The sequence below is a fragment of the Vulpes lagopus genome, chromosome 8, assembly GCF_018345385.1.
Source record: "Vulpes lagopus strain Blue_001 chromosome 8, ASM1834538v1, whole genome shotgun sequence".
Taxonomy (NCBI): Eukaryota; Metazoa; Chordata; class Mammalia; order Carnivora; family Canidae; genus Vulpes; species Vulpes lagopus.
Genome location: NC_054831.1, coordinates 62,350,353 through 62,368,211, shown reverse-complemented (window position 1 = coordinate 62,368,211; position 17,859 = coordinate 62,350,353). Strand labels below are relative to the sequence as shown.

General features: G+C 41.4%; 1 protein-coding gene across 2 annotated transcripts in view; it reads left to right on the top strand.

The window, feature by feature from the left end:
• The window catches only part of NEBL (nebulette), a 344,404-nt gene that overhangs the window by 121,474 nt on the left and 205,071 nt on the right, over positions 1 to 17,859 (top strand). For both annotated transcript variants that reach the window (XM_041764982.1, XM_041764981.1), the window contains exon 3: positions 1,047 to 1,131. In XM_041764982.1, the coding sequence (XP_041620916.1) occupies positions 1,047 to 1,131 (85 nt within the window). The remainder of the gene's footprint in view (positions 1 to 1,046; positions 1,132 to 17,859) is intronic.

Here is a 17,859-nt window from a genome sequence, read left to right as displayed (position 1 = left end):
GTAAATATATCCGAGGCACATTTAGGAGACAGAATCAATAGACTTGGTGATTGATTGACTGAATGTGTGAGGAGGCCAGATTATCCCTTGGTTTCTGGCTGGGGCAATTGGGCACTAATAAATGAAAGAGTGAGTAAGAGAGAGGAACTTGTCTTGGGGATGGGGTAGGATATTGGACAGTTCCGTTTCACACTGGTTGAGTTTATGGTGGGTGTGGACCATACCCAAGTGGAAATGCCAATGGCCCTGAGATATAGGAGAGCATGCTGGGCTAAATCTGGGGATAATCAGCACATATGCAGAGGTCACCCACAGCTCTGAGAATCAATGAATTCACCCCTGTGATCACCCCGACATAGACTGAGAAGAAGCCCGTGTTAGAACCCCAAAGGGGATGGGCAGAGAGGAAACCATCCTGTTTCCTCTGTTTGTAGCCTGTTGGAGATAGAGAAGGGACAGTCACAGAGGGAGAAGCTAGGCTGGGAGTGTGTGGTGACATAGAATCCAAGAGAGAGGACATTCCCACATGGAGCAGCAGTCAGGCAAGAGGAAGACAAAAAGATGGCTATTGCATGTATCCAGAGGAAGTTATTACAACTTTGACCAGAGAAACATCTGGAAGCAGGAGTTAGAATCCAGAATGCATGGTGTTGAGGAGATAGTGGGAGAGGAGATGAGCGGGGACAGTAAGTTTAGGTCTTGTTGAAGGAGAGAAGAGTCTCGCTGCACAGGCTAGAGTAGTGTGTGGTTGGAGGGAGAGGTGGGAAAAGTCAGGAGAGTCTTGAGCCTGCTTGGATGCTTATGGGAAGCAGTGAATAGAGAAGACAGGGTTGAAATTTTGGGAGGGAGTGGGGTAACTGGTGGTAGAGGGTCATGAGAATGGAGGAGGAGAGGGGACCCAGAATAATGATCCAGAGATGGCCTGAGCCACGGGGAGAGACACCTCTCTGCACTGTGATGGGAGGGAAGGATAAAGCAATTGGTATTAAAGCATTGCTTTGCAACATGATGTTTTAATTATGCTCTTTTAAAAAATTTCTCCACAGACACTACCCAAAGCAGTCCTTCACGACGGTGGCAGACACACCTGAAAATCTTCGCCTGAAACAGCAAAGTGAATTGCAGAGTCAGGTAACTTTGCAAAAGCCTATCTTTATTATATTGGTACTAACTAGTAGTCACAAGGCCACTCTTCTGAGATTTCATCGTTGTTCTGTTTACACCCGGTCACTGGCTGGTTTGGGGACGAAAGGCTGGCCCGGAAGGGCATCCCGGTGAAAGCACTGAACATCTGTTTAATTCCTGGTTTTGGATCATCCTGATATTTCCGGTTCTGTTATTCACACGGGACTAGGGCAACTAAATGAGTTCTGGTCAGAGTAAGTGTTTCCCAACAATATTGATTTATTTGGTCCTAAATATTTAAAAACATTTTATAAATAGCTTTTCCACACCGCATATGTAGGGGAAAGAAGAGGTGTTAACTTGACCCAGTTGCAGTGCGTGTGGGGCTAACACCCTGTCTGTGTATCTCACACCAGCCACTAGCTTTGTTTTCATCCTGTCACTTTATTCATATTTCTTTCATATGTCACACTGACAGCATGAACAAAGATTAGAACACCACAATTGGCTCCCACTCAACCATTTTGGATGCAAACCTGCCTTCAATATGGTGAAACACACTGGTTAAGATGAGGGATTCAAGTGGCAGTATTTTCTGCAGGGACACCCCATCTCTGAAGAAACACAGGGCACTCCCTTTCAGAGACATTATCTTGCCTGCCCCACTGTGGGAAGATGGTGAACAACATGGCAGCCTGTTGGTCAACCTTGCAGTAAAACAACGTCAAGGAGCAGGGAGGGTAGGCTGAGTCGTGGTCCTTCTGCTGCTCATTGGCTGGCACCTGGGGCCAGCCACTCTGGTTCTCTGTGCTTACATCAAGTGAGACCGTCTGTCTTGTCTACCTGTCCTGGGTGGTGGCAGGTATCAAAGAGGTGGTGAGTTGTGAAAGCATTTTGAAAGTTAACAGATATATGGCTGTGAAGGCTTCTTATTTTTAGTATGGCCCCTGAGAATCCTTGATACGAGAAAAGGAGTATTGCAGAATTTGCAAAGCAAAGAGGAACCTGGCTAATACGCTGTGAAAATGCCAGTTGTGGCTATTCTAAATGAGGGCTGTTAGCTGTCAGCTGTAGCGGATCTAATGACGTCTCTGCAAGGTTATGTGTTCACAGGGGACGTTGTGGTTCCTGCCACCCTTTCTCGGGGTCTCGGAGCCACTTCTCAATCCATTTAGTTGGAGCAAGTAGAACTCAAAATAGAGGTTGCTGCCGGTTAACAACACCACGAAGACTTGGTTGGCAGTTAGTTTTTGGTTTTGTAAAATGCTAATTCTTGTGTGCTAAGCCATTAGTTCAAAAAATTGAGTGCTGGCCAAAGAGAGGCAGTGTTGCAGAGCCGGCAAGACACCCCTGCTCATTCACACTGTGGAGGGTGCCAGGACTTGGCTCCAGTCTGTGCAGATCCAATATGCCTTTCTTCTCATCAAGTTAGGATTAATTAGATAATTCTGGAGAAGTACTTCGAGCACATTGGAAAACAGAACTAAATCAAGCAATCAAATATTTGTTTCCTGCCTATGACATGTCCTTGTTCTGTGCAAAAGAATTCATAATTAGTTAATTTTCCCTTCAAAGAGCTCACAGGATGTGTGAGGCAACAGGACTAACATAATCTTACCTCCCCCACCCTGCTTCCTGATGGCTATCTTTAATTTATGATAAGGATTCCCAAGGGGAGGAATGAATGTAGGTTGGACTGGTCAGTGGTACCTGCTAGAGGTGGATTTGAGTGGAGCCTTGAAGGTTGAGATAAGATTGGATTTAAACACTTGTCTCCTTCCTTGGAAGGCACATTGCTCCCTTTGGGTTCAAATTAGTGGTGACAGGTGCCTTGAGCTGGGCCCAGGAACAAGCATTTACTGTTTTCCTACCTCATGCCTGACTCTGGAAATGCAAAGAGAAGGAACTCACTGTTTTACAAAAGGCTGATTTTATTCTCTGTCATGGGGCAACCTGCAAGCTTCAGATAGGCTGGTGGGTCAGAGCTGATGGAGGACCACACAAAGTGCTCTGGGGTCTCCAAGCAGTGGTCAGGTGAAGGCAGTAGATGCTTCTTCAGATTTTGGTCTAATGTCATCTCTAGAAAGAAATGTAGGACTTCTTCAGATAAATAGTATGGAGAAATTCAACTCAATTCGAGAAACATGTATTGACTATGTACTATTGCAGTGAATTGTGCAGGGCATTGGGGGTATGAAGGTGTCATCATCATCTATCTTGCTATATTCTGGGCATAGGATTTTACATGCATTGTTTCTTTTAATCTCAAACAGCCCTGTGAGACACATATTTATGATTATTATTCCTCATTATTTTTTAAAGATTTTATTTATTTATTGTCCGGGGGAGAGGGACTGAACACAAGTTGGGGGATGGAGAGAGGGAGGAGCAGATTCCCCACTGGGCAGGAAGCCTGACACGGGGCTCTATCCCAGGACCCTGCAATCACGACCTGAGCTGTAGGTAGATGCTTAACCGACTGAGTCACCCAGGCACCATTATCCCTATTTAAACGAAGCACTCAACCTTTAGGGACTTTAGATTACTTGTCCTTGCAAACTTAGTAAGGAGTTAGGCTTGGAATAGAACCCAGTCCATGGTGATGTCTGCCAACCCCCATTACCCACACTCTTAACCTGTGCTCTGGTCCCTTCACCCAGAAGGCACCTGGAAAGGGAGATCCATAAGCAAATAGTTGTAGTACAGGAGGGGAGTGCAGCATATGCAAAGGTAGAATTTTGCATAAAGTACAAAAGTCATTCATAGGAAGAAGTCCTCTTCCACCTCCTCCTCCTCCTCATTATTAGCAGTAGTATTTTTTGGGTGACAGATGAAAACACTTCTATAAGAGCATTTCTGTTTTTGCAAAGGCACAGAAAGGTATCTACCCAAATGGTAATATTCATTCATGGCAATTGATTTAATTTTAACCTATTAAGGACTTGGTTCTGTGGCAGAGCAGTAACTTAGAGTTTTGACATCAAGAAATCTGAACAGCCCAAAAGTTTTGGTGGAAAATTGACTATTAACATTTTAATTAGTTGTTTGTAATAATTTGCCATACTAAATGAGTCAAATCTGCTCATACATTTGGAGATTCTGAAATCCTCTTTTAGCAGTTTGGTTAAAACTAGTTCCTTTCTTTCAGTTCATTAGCTTATCAAATGAGCCAAAATGAAGGAAAGACAAAAACTAAAATTTGTTTCAACATAAAAAGTTATTTATAAATATGCACTGTAATGTTCTCCTTTTTCTTCCTTTATCTTTTTTCCCTGTCTTTTTGAGAGGGTTGTAAATACTGCCAGCATTTTTTCCCCCTAAGTGTTAAAGCCTCTCAAGCTTTTTTGGGATTTGTATTAGGTACCAGATTGTCATAATAAAATGGTGAGAAATATCGGAGAATAAACAAGCAAACCATGAGTTAGTTTTTTAGAGCTGGTGGTAGGCAGTGGTTCCCAGGCATTCTCGCGCTTGCAGACAGCAGGTGCATGCCCGCTTGGCCAGCCACCGACTGTGGAGGACAGGGACTGTCCTGGCAGTGGGCAGTTGAGCTGGAGTGGGAGAGTGAGAAGGAGAAGCACTGCTGTTGTCACTCTCCTTTCATCCCATATCACAAGAGTGACTGCTTCATAGAAATGGTATAAATGGTTTGGTGCCCCCACTGGCCCACAGTAGCCCACTCTACAAGGAGCAAAAGTAAAACTCTACTCCTAGCGGTCTTAGTAACATTAGACTTCACCTGTGGGGCATCAGGCTGTCACTGCTGCAAATTTGGGGCTGGCATAGTATCCTCTTTCTGTAGGAAAGTGAGCCCGGAGTTCCAAATCCCTGCTTTATAAACTAAACAGGAACGCGAACACTTTGTAAGCCTGGGAATCACTAAAGTTGAAACACTTGGGCGATATGAGAAGCCCCTTAGGAGAAAAATGTTCTCTGTGTATTACTTTAATATTATGTCATAGCAAACATTTCCTATTTCAGGCTGTGTAGCATACTCTCTCTGGAAGGAAAGGGGCAGATGTTTTGATGTTTTTGTCCCTTACATTATTTTATCCAGAAGCAGACTTCTTAAAGCTGTTAGAAAAGGTTCTGCATAGCACCATGAGGGGAACACCCTGTAGAAAGAGAACTAAGTGGGGCCAGAGTGGTGGATACGAGGGCCAGCCAGACCCCTGTTGTCACCTTGCCCGCCTGCTTCTCGCCTCCCTGCTCCCAGGGCCGGGGGCGGGTGTCTTAGGAAACCCTGGCCCTCTGGAGGGCAGAGTCCTGCGAGGCACTACATCCCCACTTAGTTGTTTATGTGATTGGCTTAGCTGTTTGCAATCATGCTGAAAATAATAGAGATTTGGGGCTCACTGTGTTCTTAAATGGAGTGTGTGTAATTTATGAGTGCTGATAAGATGAAAGATTGAAAATGATTATGGAGAGAATACAAATCATCCTGCAACCTTTGAGTCTTCGTTTCATAATCTGCGCCAATTCTTTTTTAATCTTCCGTGTCTCTGTGGAAGCATAAAACACATGGCTCAGAGGGAATACAATATATGATAGCAGGAAGGGTGAGAAGGGAACGTGTTTTTTTTAATAGGAAACATAATAGTTAGATGGCTTTGTGGGGGAAATGAAGACACGTGTTTCATATAAGCCTCTGGAAGCTCAAGGAAGTCGTGCTGTGGCATGTTTTCTCTTTCTCCGTTTGCCCCTGGCACCTTTCTCTACCTCCTCATTCTATGGTTGCTTTTCCCCGAGGGGTTTTCTCTCATTGTCTGCCATCTAACCATCCCGTGAGGTGTTAACTACCTACCTAAAGCAGAGCCCTCTCGGGTGGTAGTTGCATTTTAACAGCAGGTCATTGAAGACTGACTTGCTTCAAAGCAAAGAAAGTCGAACTGGGGAATTGTTGACAGATGGGGAGATACTTGGATAGCATCCTCTGTGTGCTTCAGATCCCATCCTGAGGGCCCCCACCCAGCCTTAAATCTGACCTAAATGTCATTTGCCACAGGGCGCCAATCTCAGGCCACACTGGGGACAGTGTAGTGAGACAACCCCAGGTAAGTCCACTCTCTGGGGATTTGTGGTTTAGTTGGGGAGAGGATGGTAATAAAAAATTAATAAAAGTAGGTAAAATTGCAACAGCGATAAGATCTGTGGGGATGGCTTGTGTATATTTTAATTATGTCTTAAAACCTTTTCAGGGAGTTTCAGGGAGCTTATTTTCTGCAGACAAATACATAATGGGATCTCGGTCGGGCCTGCTGCTTCCAGCCTGGCTGTGTATCCCATTTCTAAATGCCTATCAATTTTTTGGTTTCCACTTCCTGAACTTGGCTGACTCTCCTTTGCTCTTCCCTGGGTCCTCTTCCTTATCTGATCCAACAACCTCAGCCTTCTAAAACTATCTCCAGATAGTTTTTGACGGTAATTCTCAGATTCTGCTGATCTTGGGTGAGAAGCCTTCCATACGTGCCTTATTATTTTCTCTTTTCTTTGAACCCAATTTTGGCAGCTTTATATATAGTTCCCATCTTCTGATTTTGCATCATTCTGATCTTATGGCGATGCTTTTTGCTTTCCGCAATAAGCACTTTCTCGTGCATGTGAAGGTAAAAGTTCATAGAGAGAAGCATCGGCATGTTTCTTAGCAGGGTTTTGAGGCAGTGAAAATGATGAGAGATTATGTTTCACATATAAGAAGGGATGAATGTGAGTAAGAACTTCAAAGAAGAAATATTAATTCACTTGATATGGCACATTTCTTCCAGGGAACATAGCATGCTGTGCAGATGTCAACTCTAACCCTCACGATTCCCCACAAGTCAGATTGTTTTTCTATTTTGCTTCTGGATAAAATGATGTAAGGGACAAAAACGTCAGTTGTGACAGACAGCGAAATAACCAAGGTGTTTTGATTTGCTGTGTCATGATGGGGTTTTAAAGCTTTTCATCATGGGGGCCTGGCCTCCTACTCCTCAGCCTCCGGAAGTGACCCATATTCTTTCCATCTGGTCTTGGAGTCCCAGCATACTGGTTATTTGGTGCCTTCCTGGCTCATCTCATCTCGCTTTCCAGCACTCCCACAGCTCACGGGGAGGATGGGAGTGCTGTACTTTGGGTGGCCAGCCTACAAGTTATTTGTTCTTATTCTGTGGGCCGGAATCAGATTACTGGTCCTTTAATTAGGCATTTGAGTATGTTGCCTATCAATTTTGTGGCTCTGGGATCATGACTATAACAGCTATGATGAAGAGAATATTTTTACACCATTCAGTAAATGTGCTTTTCATCTTTCTCTTCTATAAATTTTGTTCTGCCAATACCACCTCACATTTATGGCTCTAGAGAAAGATGAAGTGTAAACCTCACTTTGAGAAGGGTAAACTATGGTCCCATGTAGAGCCTGTCTATTCTCTTTTGGCCATGGTGGATATTGTAGGAAGAAGGCAGAAAAATCAGTCTGAAACATGACCTCCCTTTCTCTTCTGACTGAAGTCTCTGAGAGGGAAGATGGTGGAGGAGAGGAAGAAGCAGAGGGGTCCACCCCACAAGACACACTTCTGACTTCTTCCCACCAGGACAGGGGGCCTCCACAACGTAGTGGACATGGAGAGAAGCTGAATTTTGTTTCCTAGTGTCTCAGTCTCTCATGTGGTGTGGAAGGTGATGGAAGTCCCAGCATGCCTTGCAGAGGAGTGCCAATGGTCCTTGCTGGGGTTCTTGCTGGGGAACAATGCGTCCCTGTCGCCAAGGGTGGCTTCTGCCGGTGGGGAGTGGTTGTAAGACCTCCACGAGGAAGGACAGATTTGGCAGGTGATACTGGCAGGCTTTTTCTGAGCCAAGGGGAGAGTACACCATGAGGCCACCAGCCACAGCCTCTGGCAGCAGACGCTCGTCATCAGCAAGACAAGGAGATGCCACTGACGCCAGATTAGAGGAAAGAATGAGTGAATGTGAACGTGAATTCAAGACTTCCCTCTTGCTTCATCCAGAAGTCACTGAAGCCCTCCCGGCTCACACACACTTAGGTGCCATATTGGAGCCGAGACAGGAAGCATGAGGAGATCTGAATACACCCAACTTTTATTTACTTATTTATTTTTAAAGATTCTATTTATTTATTCATGAGAGACAGAGACAGAGAGAGAGGCAGAGACACAGGCAGAGGGAGAAGCAGGCTCCATGCAGGGAGCCCGATGTGGGACTCAATCCTGGGACTCCAGGATCACACCCTGGGCTGAAGGCGGCGCTAAACTCCTGAGCCACCTGGGTGTCCCATCCCCAACTTGTTTAAATCATTGAATGGATTTGCTTTAATGGCTGAGACTAAAGTTAGTTCCTTTCACTTAGGTGTGATGGGGACTTGTGAGGAATAGCAGAACAGCTGCAGGAAATGGACATTTAAGTTGCTGCCCTTTGAGAGATTGGGGTTCGAGTCCTGCCTCTGTGACTTTGGGTGCCATTGGCCTTTGATCTTTTTAGGACACAAAATAACGGGTTGTACCAGGTGATTTTGAGAATTCTCTCCAGGTATAATGTTCCTCACTGTAGTACGAAAATGTTTTGCGGTAACATCTCAGGTTAGCAAAGATGAAAAGAACTTTAAAGAAAAGGAATTGCTATTCTTTTTTTTTGTCTGCCAAAATAATAATTGTCAGACCTTTCCTTTCATTTGAACTATTCCTTTAAAAGCCTATTCTTCAGACTAATCTCAGATATTGGCTGCAGGTCTGAGGAAGTTGATGGGCAAATCAGCTTCACATTGGAAGATATGCCTGCTTTTGCACTAAACATGTTCAAAAATAGCAGAGGACAAAAATAGCCACAGCCATAATATCCATCCATTGATAGCAGCTACTCTCATCTTTGGGTCTACGTCTCAAATTTCCTGTGTAGAAGCCACTAGAATAACTGTACATATTAGTATACTTCTAGAAGTGTTTTAATTATTTTAGCTCACTTCCTTTACACTTTCTTGTTTTAAATTGTTTTCTTGAATGCCTTTGATTATGTGATAGCTTTTGGACTTTAAAAGTTAGTGTTTTCTCACTACAGTGTTGTTTTTTTTTTTTTTTTACCTCCCCTTGTCCTTTCTTGAAGCAGTTTGTTCTGCTGAGGCATACAACCTTGAGTTGGTTCAAGCAGTGGCTCCAGGGTAAAAGATGGTGCTGCTCAGTACAGAGAAGCTCATCTAAAGCAGTCCATTTTATTCAATTAGTAACTTCATGCAATTGAATATTTCTCAGTACTCTTAATTGATTCATACTGTTTCTTTTCCCTAATAATGTATTTTTGAATGAAGGACGTGTCTCTGAAATCACTGCTTCATCAAGGAATCAGACAACAGAACCAAATCAGTTGTGCAATATTGTATTCAGAAAACACCTTGACGGCAGCCAGCAGCCACACAGTAGACTTTATTAGCGCAACTAATGTTTTGACTCTCATAAAGTACTTGTATTTTCTTTTAGCAAAAATTATTTGGCTTAATTATCATTCCGCTTTGTCTCAGAACTTTGCTTATAGCTTCCATTGACTTCAGAGGGACTGCCCACTGGGATAATAAAGATGGAAACTGGCCTAGGAAATGCTGTGCAGAAGGATGGCTCTGTTGGCTTCATTCTTTTAAAAAGCTGCTATTTGGAATAATCACTGTGTTGTATTCTCAAATGAAAACTCTACTTGGGCTTCCAAGAATATTGATTGTACTCTCTTAATGGAGTGTTTCTCATCTCAAAATGTCTGAAGAGAACAATTAGAATTTCCTCTGTTCTTCACCCCTCCCTGCCTTCTCTTGATTTTTGCTGAAGTCAAGGATCAAGATGATGGTAAGTCAGAAATTAAGTTAACACAAATTTGATCCTGACTGGAAGGGAAGCTCTGGCTTCTTTTTGACAGACACACCGAGTTTCCATTTATGTGGAATTGTTTTTACTTCAAGGGAATCTATAATCTGCAAATATCTACTAAGGGAAATCTAACAAGCATCTCCAGCTACAGATTTAGCTTCCCAGGCACACAGTAGTTTTAGACACCAAACAACTAAATATACCAAATTTCACATTCTTACTTAAACTGAAGAAGTGGAGGATTGTGAAGCCAAGGATCCTAACCTGTTTTTAAACAACCAGTCTTAGAGCCATTATAGTCTTTTTTCTTTATCTCTGGAATAGCTATAATGCTTATAAATCATTAAAATTAAAACTAAAATAAATCTTAACTATTTTCTGCTATTGCACATATACTTACTTAACAAGATTTCCTTGGGATTAGATAATTGCCAAGGCTCTGAATCTTTTATTCGAGAATATTTTACTCTCTATAGGGATACTCCGCAAAGTCTTGGATTTGTGTATATACTATATACATTACTATATATAATACATATAAAATGTATATTGCATCTATGTTTGTGTACACATGCATATACATTATGCATGTATTTATATAATTTATATATGTATGTATATAATACGCATATATACTTATACATATATACATATATATATATACACACACACACATATATAATAAAGCTAACTTGGAAAGACAATGTTCAGAAAATAGCCTCTTTGAAATTCTGAAAGGCTGAGAAATCATGAAGTGTTTTTTCTTTTTTTTTTTTTTTTTTAAAATATTTATTTATTTATTTATTTATGATAGTCACAGAGAGATAGAGAGAGAGGCAGAGACACAGGCAGAGGGAGAAGCAGGCTCCATGCACCGGGAGCCCGACGTGGGATTCGATCCCGGGTCTCCAGGATCGCGCCCTGGGCCAAAGGCAGGCGCCAAACCGCCGCGCCACCCAGGGATCCCATGAAGTGTTTTTTCTTTGTTATCAATGGCTAAGTCTGATTTAATTCACTGCCGGGCACTGAAGGAGCCACACCATCACAATCTGAGTTCCCATCATGTAAATTAGCTTTGTGGTTCCTGTGTCTTTTCGTCATTCCATATGTTTTCAGAAAGAGCAAAAATGAAAAAGTCTAACAGAGATAGTATTATTTCTGAAAGTGAGGTAATGAGATTTTTTTCAAAATATGGCCTATTCCAGAGAACAGACCACTCATCCTGCAGTGTACAAGCAGAAACACAGAGCTTTACCCTTTTTGATCAATAGTTTATTAATTAATGTTTTTTTCAATGCCTGTTTTTTTAAAAAGATTTTTTAAAATTTATTTATTCCTGAGAGACACAGAGAGAAGCAGAGACACAGGCAGAGGAAGAAGCAGGCTCCATGTAGGGAGCCTGACGTGGGACTTGATCCCAGGTCTCTAGGATCAGGCCCCGGGATGAAGGTGGCACTAAACCGCTGAGTCACCTGGACTGCCCTTTAATGCCTGTTTCATCTTTGTTACTTGTTTTAGATTTTAAACTAGAAGCCAGAGATTTATTAATTTAGTGGTGATTATCTAATAACTGTGCTAAGCAATTGTCAGGATTATATTATACCATTTGATAAGAGTGATAATGCATGAAATGAAGTAGGAACAATGCAAAGTCATTTCATGAAAATTAGGAGTTGATAAGAATGAAGAATTAGGGGTGCCTAGGTGGCCCTGTCAGTTCAGTGTCTGACTCTTGGTTTCCACTCAGATCATGATCTCTGGGTCATGAGATTGAGCACCAAATTGGGTTCCTCATTCAGTGTGGAGTCTGCTTAAGATTCTTCCTCTCCCTCTGCTCCCCCTTCCCTCTTTCTCTAAAGTAAATAAGTCTTTTTTAAAAAAAAGAATGAAGAATTAGACACTTCCTTGAGAGGTAGACAGATGCCTTTCTAATTCTTTCTTGCCATTAACCACAAAGTAAGAAAAATCGTGATATTCTTGATTTCAAAACTTTATTAGCAAAAAAATGTCATTGAAGGACTTACCCATATTTCCCGTAATTTAATTTCATACGAAACTGCTTCAGTTACTTACTGGTTGAATCTCTGCTTATGGAATACCGTGCCCTCAGGGTGAGAATGTGCAGAGAAGCAGCCTCAGTGGGGGAAGAGAAGTAACATAGGAAAAGACACAACTCTTGGCCTAGGGGGTTTATTGGGTCTCCTCAAAAGATCTTCTCCCAATTTCTGTCAATTCTTATTTTTTTTCTGGGCAGCATTTACCTTTCTCTTCTCACTGTATGGAAATGCTTACTCCTTTTTTGAATGAAAGCCCAGAATGATTGTCCCTTACATGGATCAAATACCACCTGGCCTGAGAAACAATATATTGGAGAAGAAATTGACCTTTTATCTGGTTTTGGAAATAGTTGTCTCTGTTTTCTGTTTCCCAGCACCCATATACCTCCCACTCCTTTTAAAAAACACCCATACTGTTTCTTAAACTTTTTGTAGAGCTTGCTTCTTCTTAAAATGATGTGGTTGAAAAATGTTTTTGATTGCCTCATGGACACTGGAAGCGTTCTCTAATAAAATCCACTTTTGGGCAGCCGGGTGGCTCAGCGGTTTAGTGCCACCTTTAGCCCAGGGCCTGATTCTGGAGACCCAGGATCGAGTCCCACGTCAGGCTCCCTGCATGGAGCCTGTTTCTCCCTTTGCCTGTGTCTCTGCCTCTCTCTCTCTCTCTCTCTCATGAATAAATAAAATCTTTAAAAAAATCCACTTTTTTTCGGTTGTCATCAAGAGAATTAAATTATGTCATCAGCCATATCCAACCCTCTTGTTATCCTTCAGACTCCAGAGGAGTGGCACCTAACCCTTTTTGGGTCGGAGGCCCCTTTGGAAATTTAATGAGCCATTGAACTTCTCCTTTGAAAAAGGTACAAAGGCAAAAATATGCCAATTTTAGAATATAATTACAGGGAGTTCATGGGAGAGTGAAGGCCATTGGAGTCCCAAGCTTTAGGGGGAGTGGCCAGATTGGCCAGTGGGAAGAAGAGGACTGGCTGAGTTAGAGATTCAGCAGAGACTAGAGGATTGCCCCAGAAAGATTATGGATTCCCTGCCTACTAAGCATAATGTTATTTTATCTTGATTAAAACGGTAGCCGTTTGGGAAATGTGAAATGATACTGCCTTAAAAAACAAAGCTATTTAGCAATAACTGTTAAAACTTAAAAATGCATATACTCTTTAACCCAGTAGTTCTTTTTTTTTTTTTTAACCCAGTAGTTCTACTCTTGAAAATCTCTGCTGTATGAACAAAATCATCAGTATATAAGGCATATGTATAAGGATCTCTAGGACAGCATTGTTGGTAGTAGCAAAAACCAGGAAGCATAGTGAAAGCCCATCAACAAGGTAATAGAATAAATTATGATAATCCATATCCTAGAATATCATGCAACCATTAGAAAGAGTGAAATGAAGGCATACCAGATGCCTTGTAGGGATGTCCATGTGGTATTGTTCAATAAGAAATACAGATAGAGAAAATGATATAAATTCTAAAACTTTCCCTGTGTGCGTGTGTATGCATATCTGTGTCTGTATTTGCATATGTCTGATTGAGATGATATGTTCGGGGAGAAAAATATGGACTAATTTATACTAGCTGTTAACACTGGTTCCTGGGACTTATCTATGGTAAGCCAAACAAAGAGGAAAAAAGGTATATACCTGTATAACCTATATGCAATATACTGTACAATAATAGATTATACAAATCTATAATCTATATATAATCTACAGATAGATTGTATATATCTGTATATACGCATACATTTTATACATATATATATATACACACACACACACACACACACGTGGGTAGAAGTAAAAAGAAATACAACAATGATTTAGAGGCATATTTGCTGATAGGCATTTGACATTACTTTCTTTTACTTCTCTTTTTTTTTTTTTTTAAATTTTATTTATTTATTCATGAGAGACACAGAGAGAGGCAGAGACATAGGCAGAGGGAGAAGCAGACTCCTCGCAGGAAGCCTGATGTGGGACCTGATCCCAGGACCCCCGGGATCACAACCTGAGCTAAAGGCAGATGCTCAACCGCTGAGCCACCCAGGTGTCCCATCTTTTACTTCTTTCACAATCAGTGCCACTGGAGCTTTTCAGTTCAGTTTGGTGGGACTTAGCTGGCTTATTTGGCCAGCCTGGGATCTTCCTGTTGAGCTATTGGATGAATATCCTATGACTTACTGTTCTAAAATTAGTTGGTCTTTTTAACAAATGCTTGTTGGATGTCTATTTTATGTGTGTACTAGGTTTTGTGCTGGGAAGTACTCAGAGAACTAAACCATTTGTGTGTGTGTACACATATGTGTGTATGTGTATGCATGTTTGTGTGCGCATATGTGCATGTGTGTATGTGCATGTGTTTAGGTGTGTATATATGTAGGGGTATGTGTAGGTGTGTGTATATGTATGTGCGTGTGCATGTGTTTTGGTGTGTGTAACTGTGCATGTGCTTGTCTGTAGGTGTGTAGCTATGTATGTGCAGGTGTTATGTGTGTGAGTGTGTGTACATGTGTGTGAGTATGTGTATATATGTGTGTATGTATGTGTATGTGTATATACATATTTGTAAGTCTGTAGGTGTGTGTATGTATGTGTGTGTGTATGTGTGTGCATATGCATATGTGTATGTGTGTATGTGTGTGTACAAATTGGGAACTGTTTGCAGCTGCATTTGAGCTTCCTTTTGTCTGTTATGTTTCTGTTCATTTGGTTGTGGGTATAAATGGAGAGCATAGGTGTTGCTTTTATGTTGATAAGAACCTAAGAATTTGTTTGGAGTAAGATCTTGATTTTCCTGCTTTTGCTTGATTGAATATCTTATTGTCTAATTGTCCATCTTTTCTTCAGAAATGCCCAAAGACCTCGAGAGAGGACAGTACTGAGAAGATGTAGGAGGAAAAAGACGTGTGTGAGGTGCTTCTTGTGTATCAGTATTTCTCAAAATAGTGGTTTCTTGTGTCACAGATACCTGGTGAGCATGTTGAAGATGCTCATATGTGGCCTGGCCCCACATCCACCTAGAGGTAGTCCAGAAATCTGCACTGTTACTAAGTGCCCCATGTCATTCTTTTTTTCTTTTTTAAAGATTTTATTTATTCATGAGAGAGAGAGAGAGAGAGAGAGAGAGAGAGAGAGAGGCAGAGACACAGTCAGAGGGAGAAGCAGGCTCCATGCAGGGAGCCCGACATGGGACTTGATCCTGGGTCTCCAGGATTACGCCCTGGGCCAAAGGCAGGCACTCAACCACTGAGCCACCCATTTTATTTATAAGAGATTTTTATTGAGAGAAAACTTGATACTACCAAACACACACAGTTTCATTCGGATTGTAAGGAAATCAGTGTAGGTCTGAAAGGGACTAAAATGATTTGAAGAATCAACAATCTTATAGTCAAATTCAAGTGTTTTTAATGTAACAGAGTGAGTCTATACATACACATAAGAGAAAATTTCAGATTACTACATATTTTGTTGTTTGTAACTACAGAAGTAAAATCAGAATGCACAGATGATGCAAAGTTCTTTGGGAATTCTTGATTCTTCGGGCAATTTTTGGTTTATTTATAAACTTTCCTAATAGAGATGAAACCTGAAAATGTTTTTAAAGATGTCTAAGATTTATCCCCTTTTCCACATTTCTTCCCCGACCCTTTTATCTGAAATGTCAAAATAATTGAAGGAAAGGTTAGTTCATGTGATAAGAACTAACGGACCGTTTTTCTACATTGCTCATGTGATTGTACCTGTGTAGACAACAACTGCAGTACTATTCGGATTAGAAAGGCCCTGTCTGAGAACCTTTTATCTCCACAGCAGGATATATACACCCAAAGTCAATGCAGGGAACCCATGACATCATCCCTCAATCAATAATCATCGATTGAGTAGAGTCGGTCTCAGAGCTGTATATTAGACACCACGAGGGACACAGAAGGAAGAGTCATAATTTCTGTCTTTGAAGAACAATCTAGTTCAGAAAATAGTTCAAATGTGCATGTTATGACAAGGTACTGTAACAAAAGCCCCTTTCAAAAAATACTAGGGAAACCAACACGAAAGGAATGATCATGGGGGCAGGGAGGTGCTGAACAGCAGAGACAGGAGTTGGCAGAGTGGCAATTGCATTGGAGCAAGACATGAGGCAGGCGTGAGCGCAATCCAGAGCTGGTTCCATCCAAAAAGTGCCAGCAGGACCATGTGGGGGATCAGTCAGGAGAGTCAGGTGAGAAACAAACCTGATAAATTGAATTTTTCAATCTTTAATTTTCTGTGGATTTAGGATTTTAGAAATTCATTTGTATCATAAAATGCAAAGATCGTTGAATAGATCTTTGACAAGGTGAATGTTCTACGGTTTAGGCTTTCACACAGTAGGTGGGAACTTAAGTGGTAGATGACTAATTTCTGGTGTTTATCTGCAATCCTAGAAGACATTTTTTTCCCCCTGCATGGGGCACAAAACTCTGCTACAATAATTTGTGAGTAATTTTTTATGACTCATATTAGTGAGACTCTTGTTAATTAACATTTAAAAGAACAATGTTTCATCCACATTAAAAAAAAACCTCCCTCTTTCCCACATCAGAGATATTTTCCTCTTGTCTAAAAAGTACCTATTTCTTTTTAGGGTTTGGCATTTACACTGAGCCAGTTTTTATTTTTTTTTTTTCCTTTGGAAAGGAAAAAAAGAAACACAGAAAAACCCACTAACCAAACAAATCACCTGATTACTACCTACAGAGAAAAAACACTGGCTTTATTTTTTCTTGTGTATGTTTTTTTAGATCAATCCTTGTATGAGAAATAGTTATATTAGAAAAATAGAGAACCCGTTTGGATAGTTGGTGTAGTGGGTGTAGAGAATGGGTACATTAAATTGCTATCTAACAGAGCAAGGGAGACAGTCTGTATTTTCTCTTGGGAAACAAAACATATGACTCTTAAAAAGAAACAAAAAGACTTCGTTTTGAAGGAAAGTGTTGACTTGCCAAAGAACATAAAGCTTCTACTGTCTGCTCACATGTGGAGTGCGAAGTCACCTCCTAATTACTGATGCCGGGGCTTTACCAGAAGTCCTGTTATTTTTCTGGGTTTTTATTTCCCTGGAGTACCTGTGATAATGTCATTTATTTATTTTGGTAGAACATGAAATTATGTCCACCTTACATTTTACGAAAACCCAGTAAGTTCCATGTCTGCGTGACATGGGCCCCACTCTACTTCTTCTGTGCCAGGCTACCTCTCATACCAAGTCCCCTTGCTCCCTGTGGAATGAGGCAGCCAGGCAGGGCCAGCTGACCGGCCTGGGAGGGCAAGGACCCCATGTCCAAGTCTGAGAGTAGACGGACTTTTTCCTGGCAACCTTCATCTCTCTGACATCTTGCCTACTTCTTTCTGGAGAGAAACATGGGCTCTAGAGAAACTAATCAGGGGATCCTTTGTTGGCTCCCATGTTTCCGCTGTGCTTCCTGTCCTCATCCTCTACCCTTGGTTCCCAACATGGACAGTCATGACCATCTGACCCCTGCCTTCCTTCTCTGCTTTCGTTGTACTTTTAACACATCAGCTTTATCCCAGATCTTTGTTAGTCTCCCAAATGGCACAGCACCCAGAAAGACTAGAGGTGTGTTATCTGGTGTCCTCTGCTCCGTGCAGAGCTTTTGCTGACTTACATCCATTTCGGGTTATAACTTTCTTGTTTCACAGGCTTTCTTCCTGTTTGCAATCTATATTTAACCTTTCCATCTCCAAATGTGTTTAGAATAATAAAAAAAAGAAGATAGATTTATTTATTAGAGAGAGAGAGAGAGACAG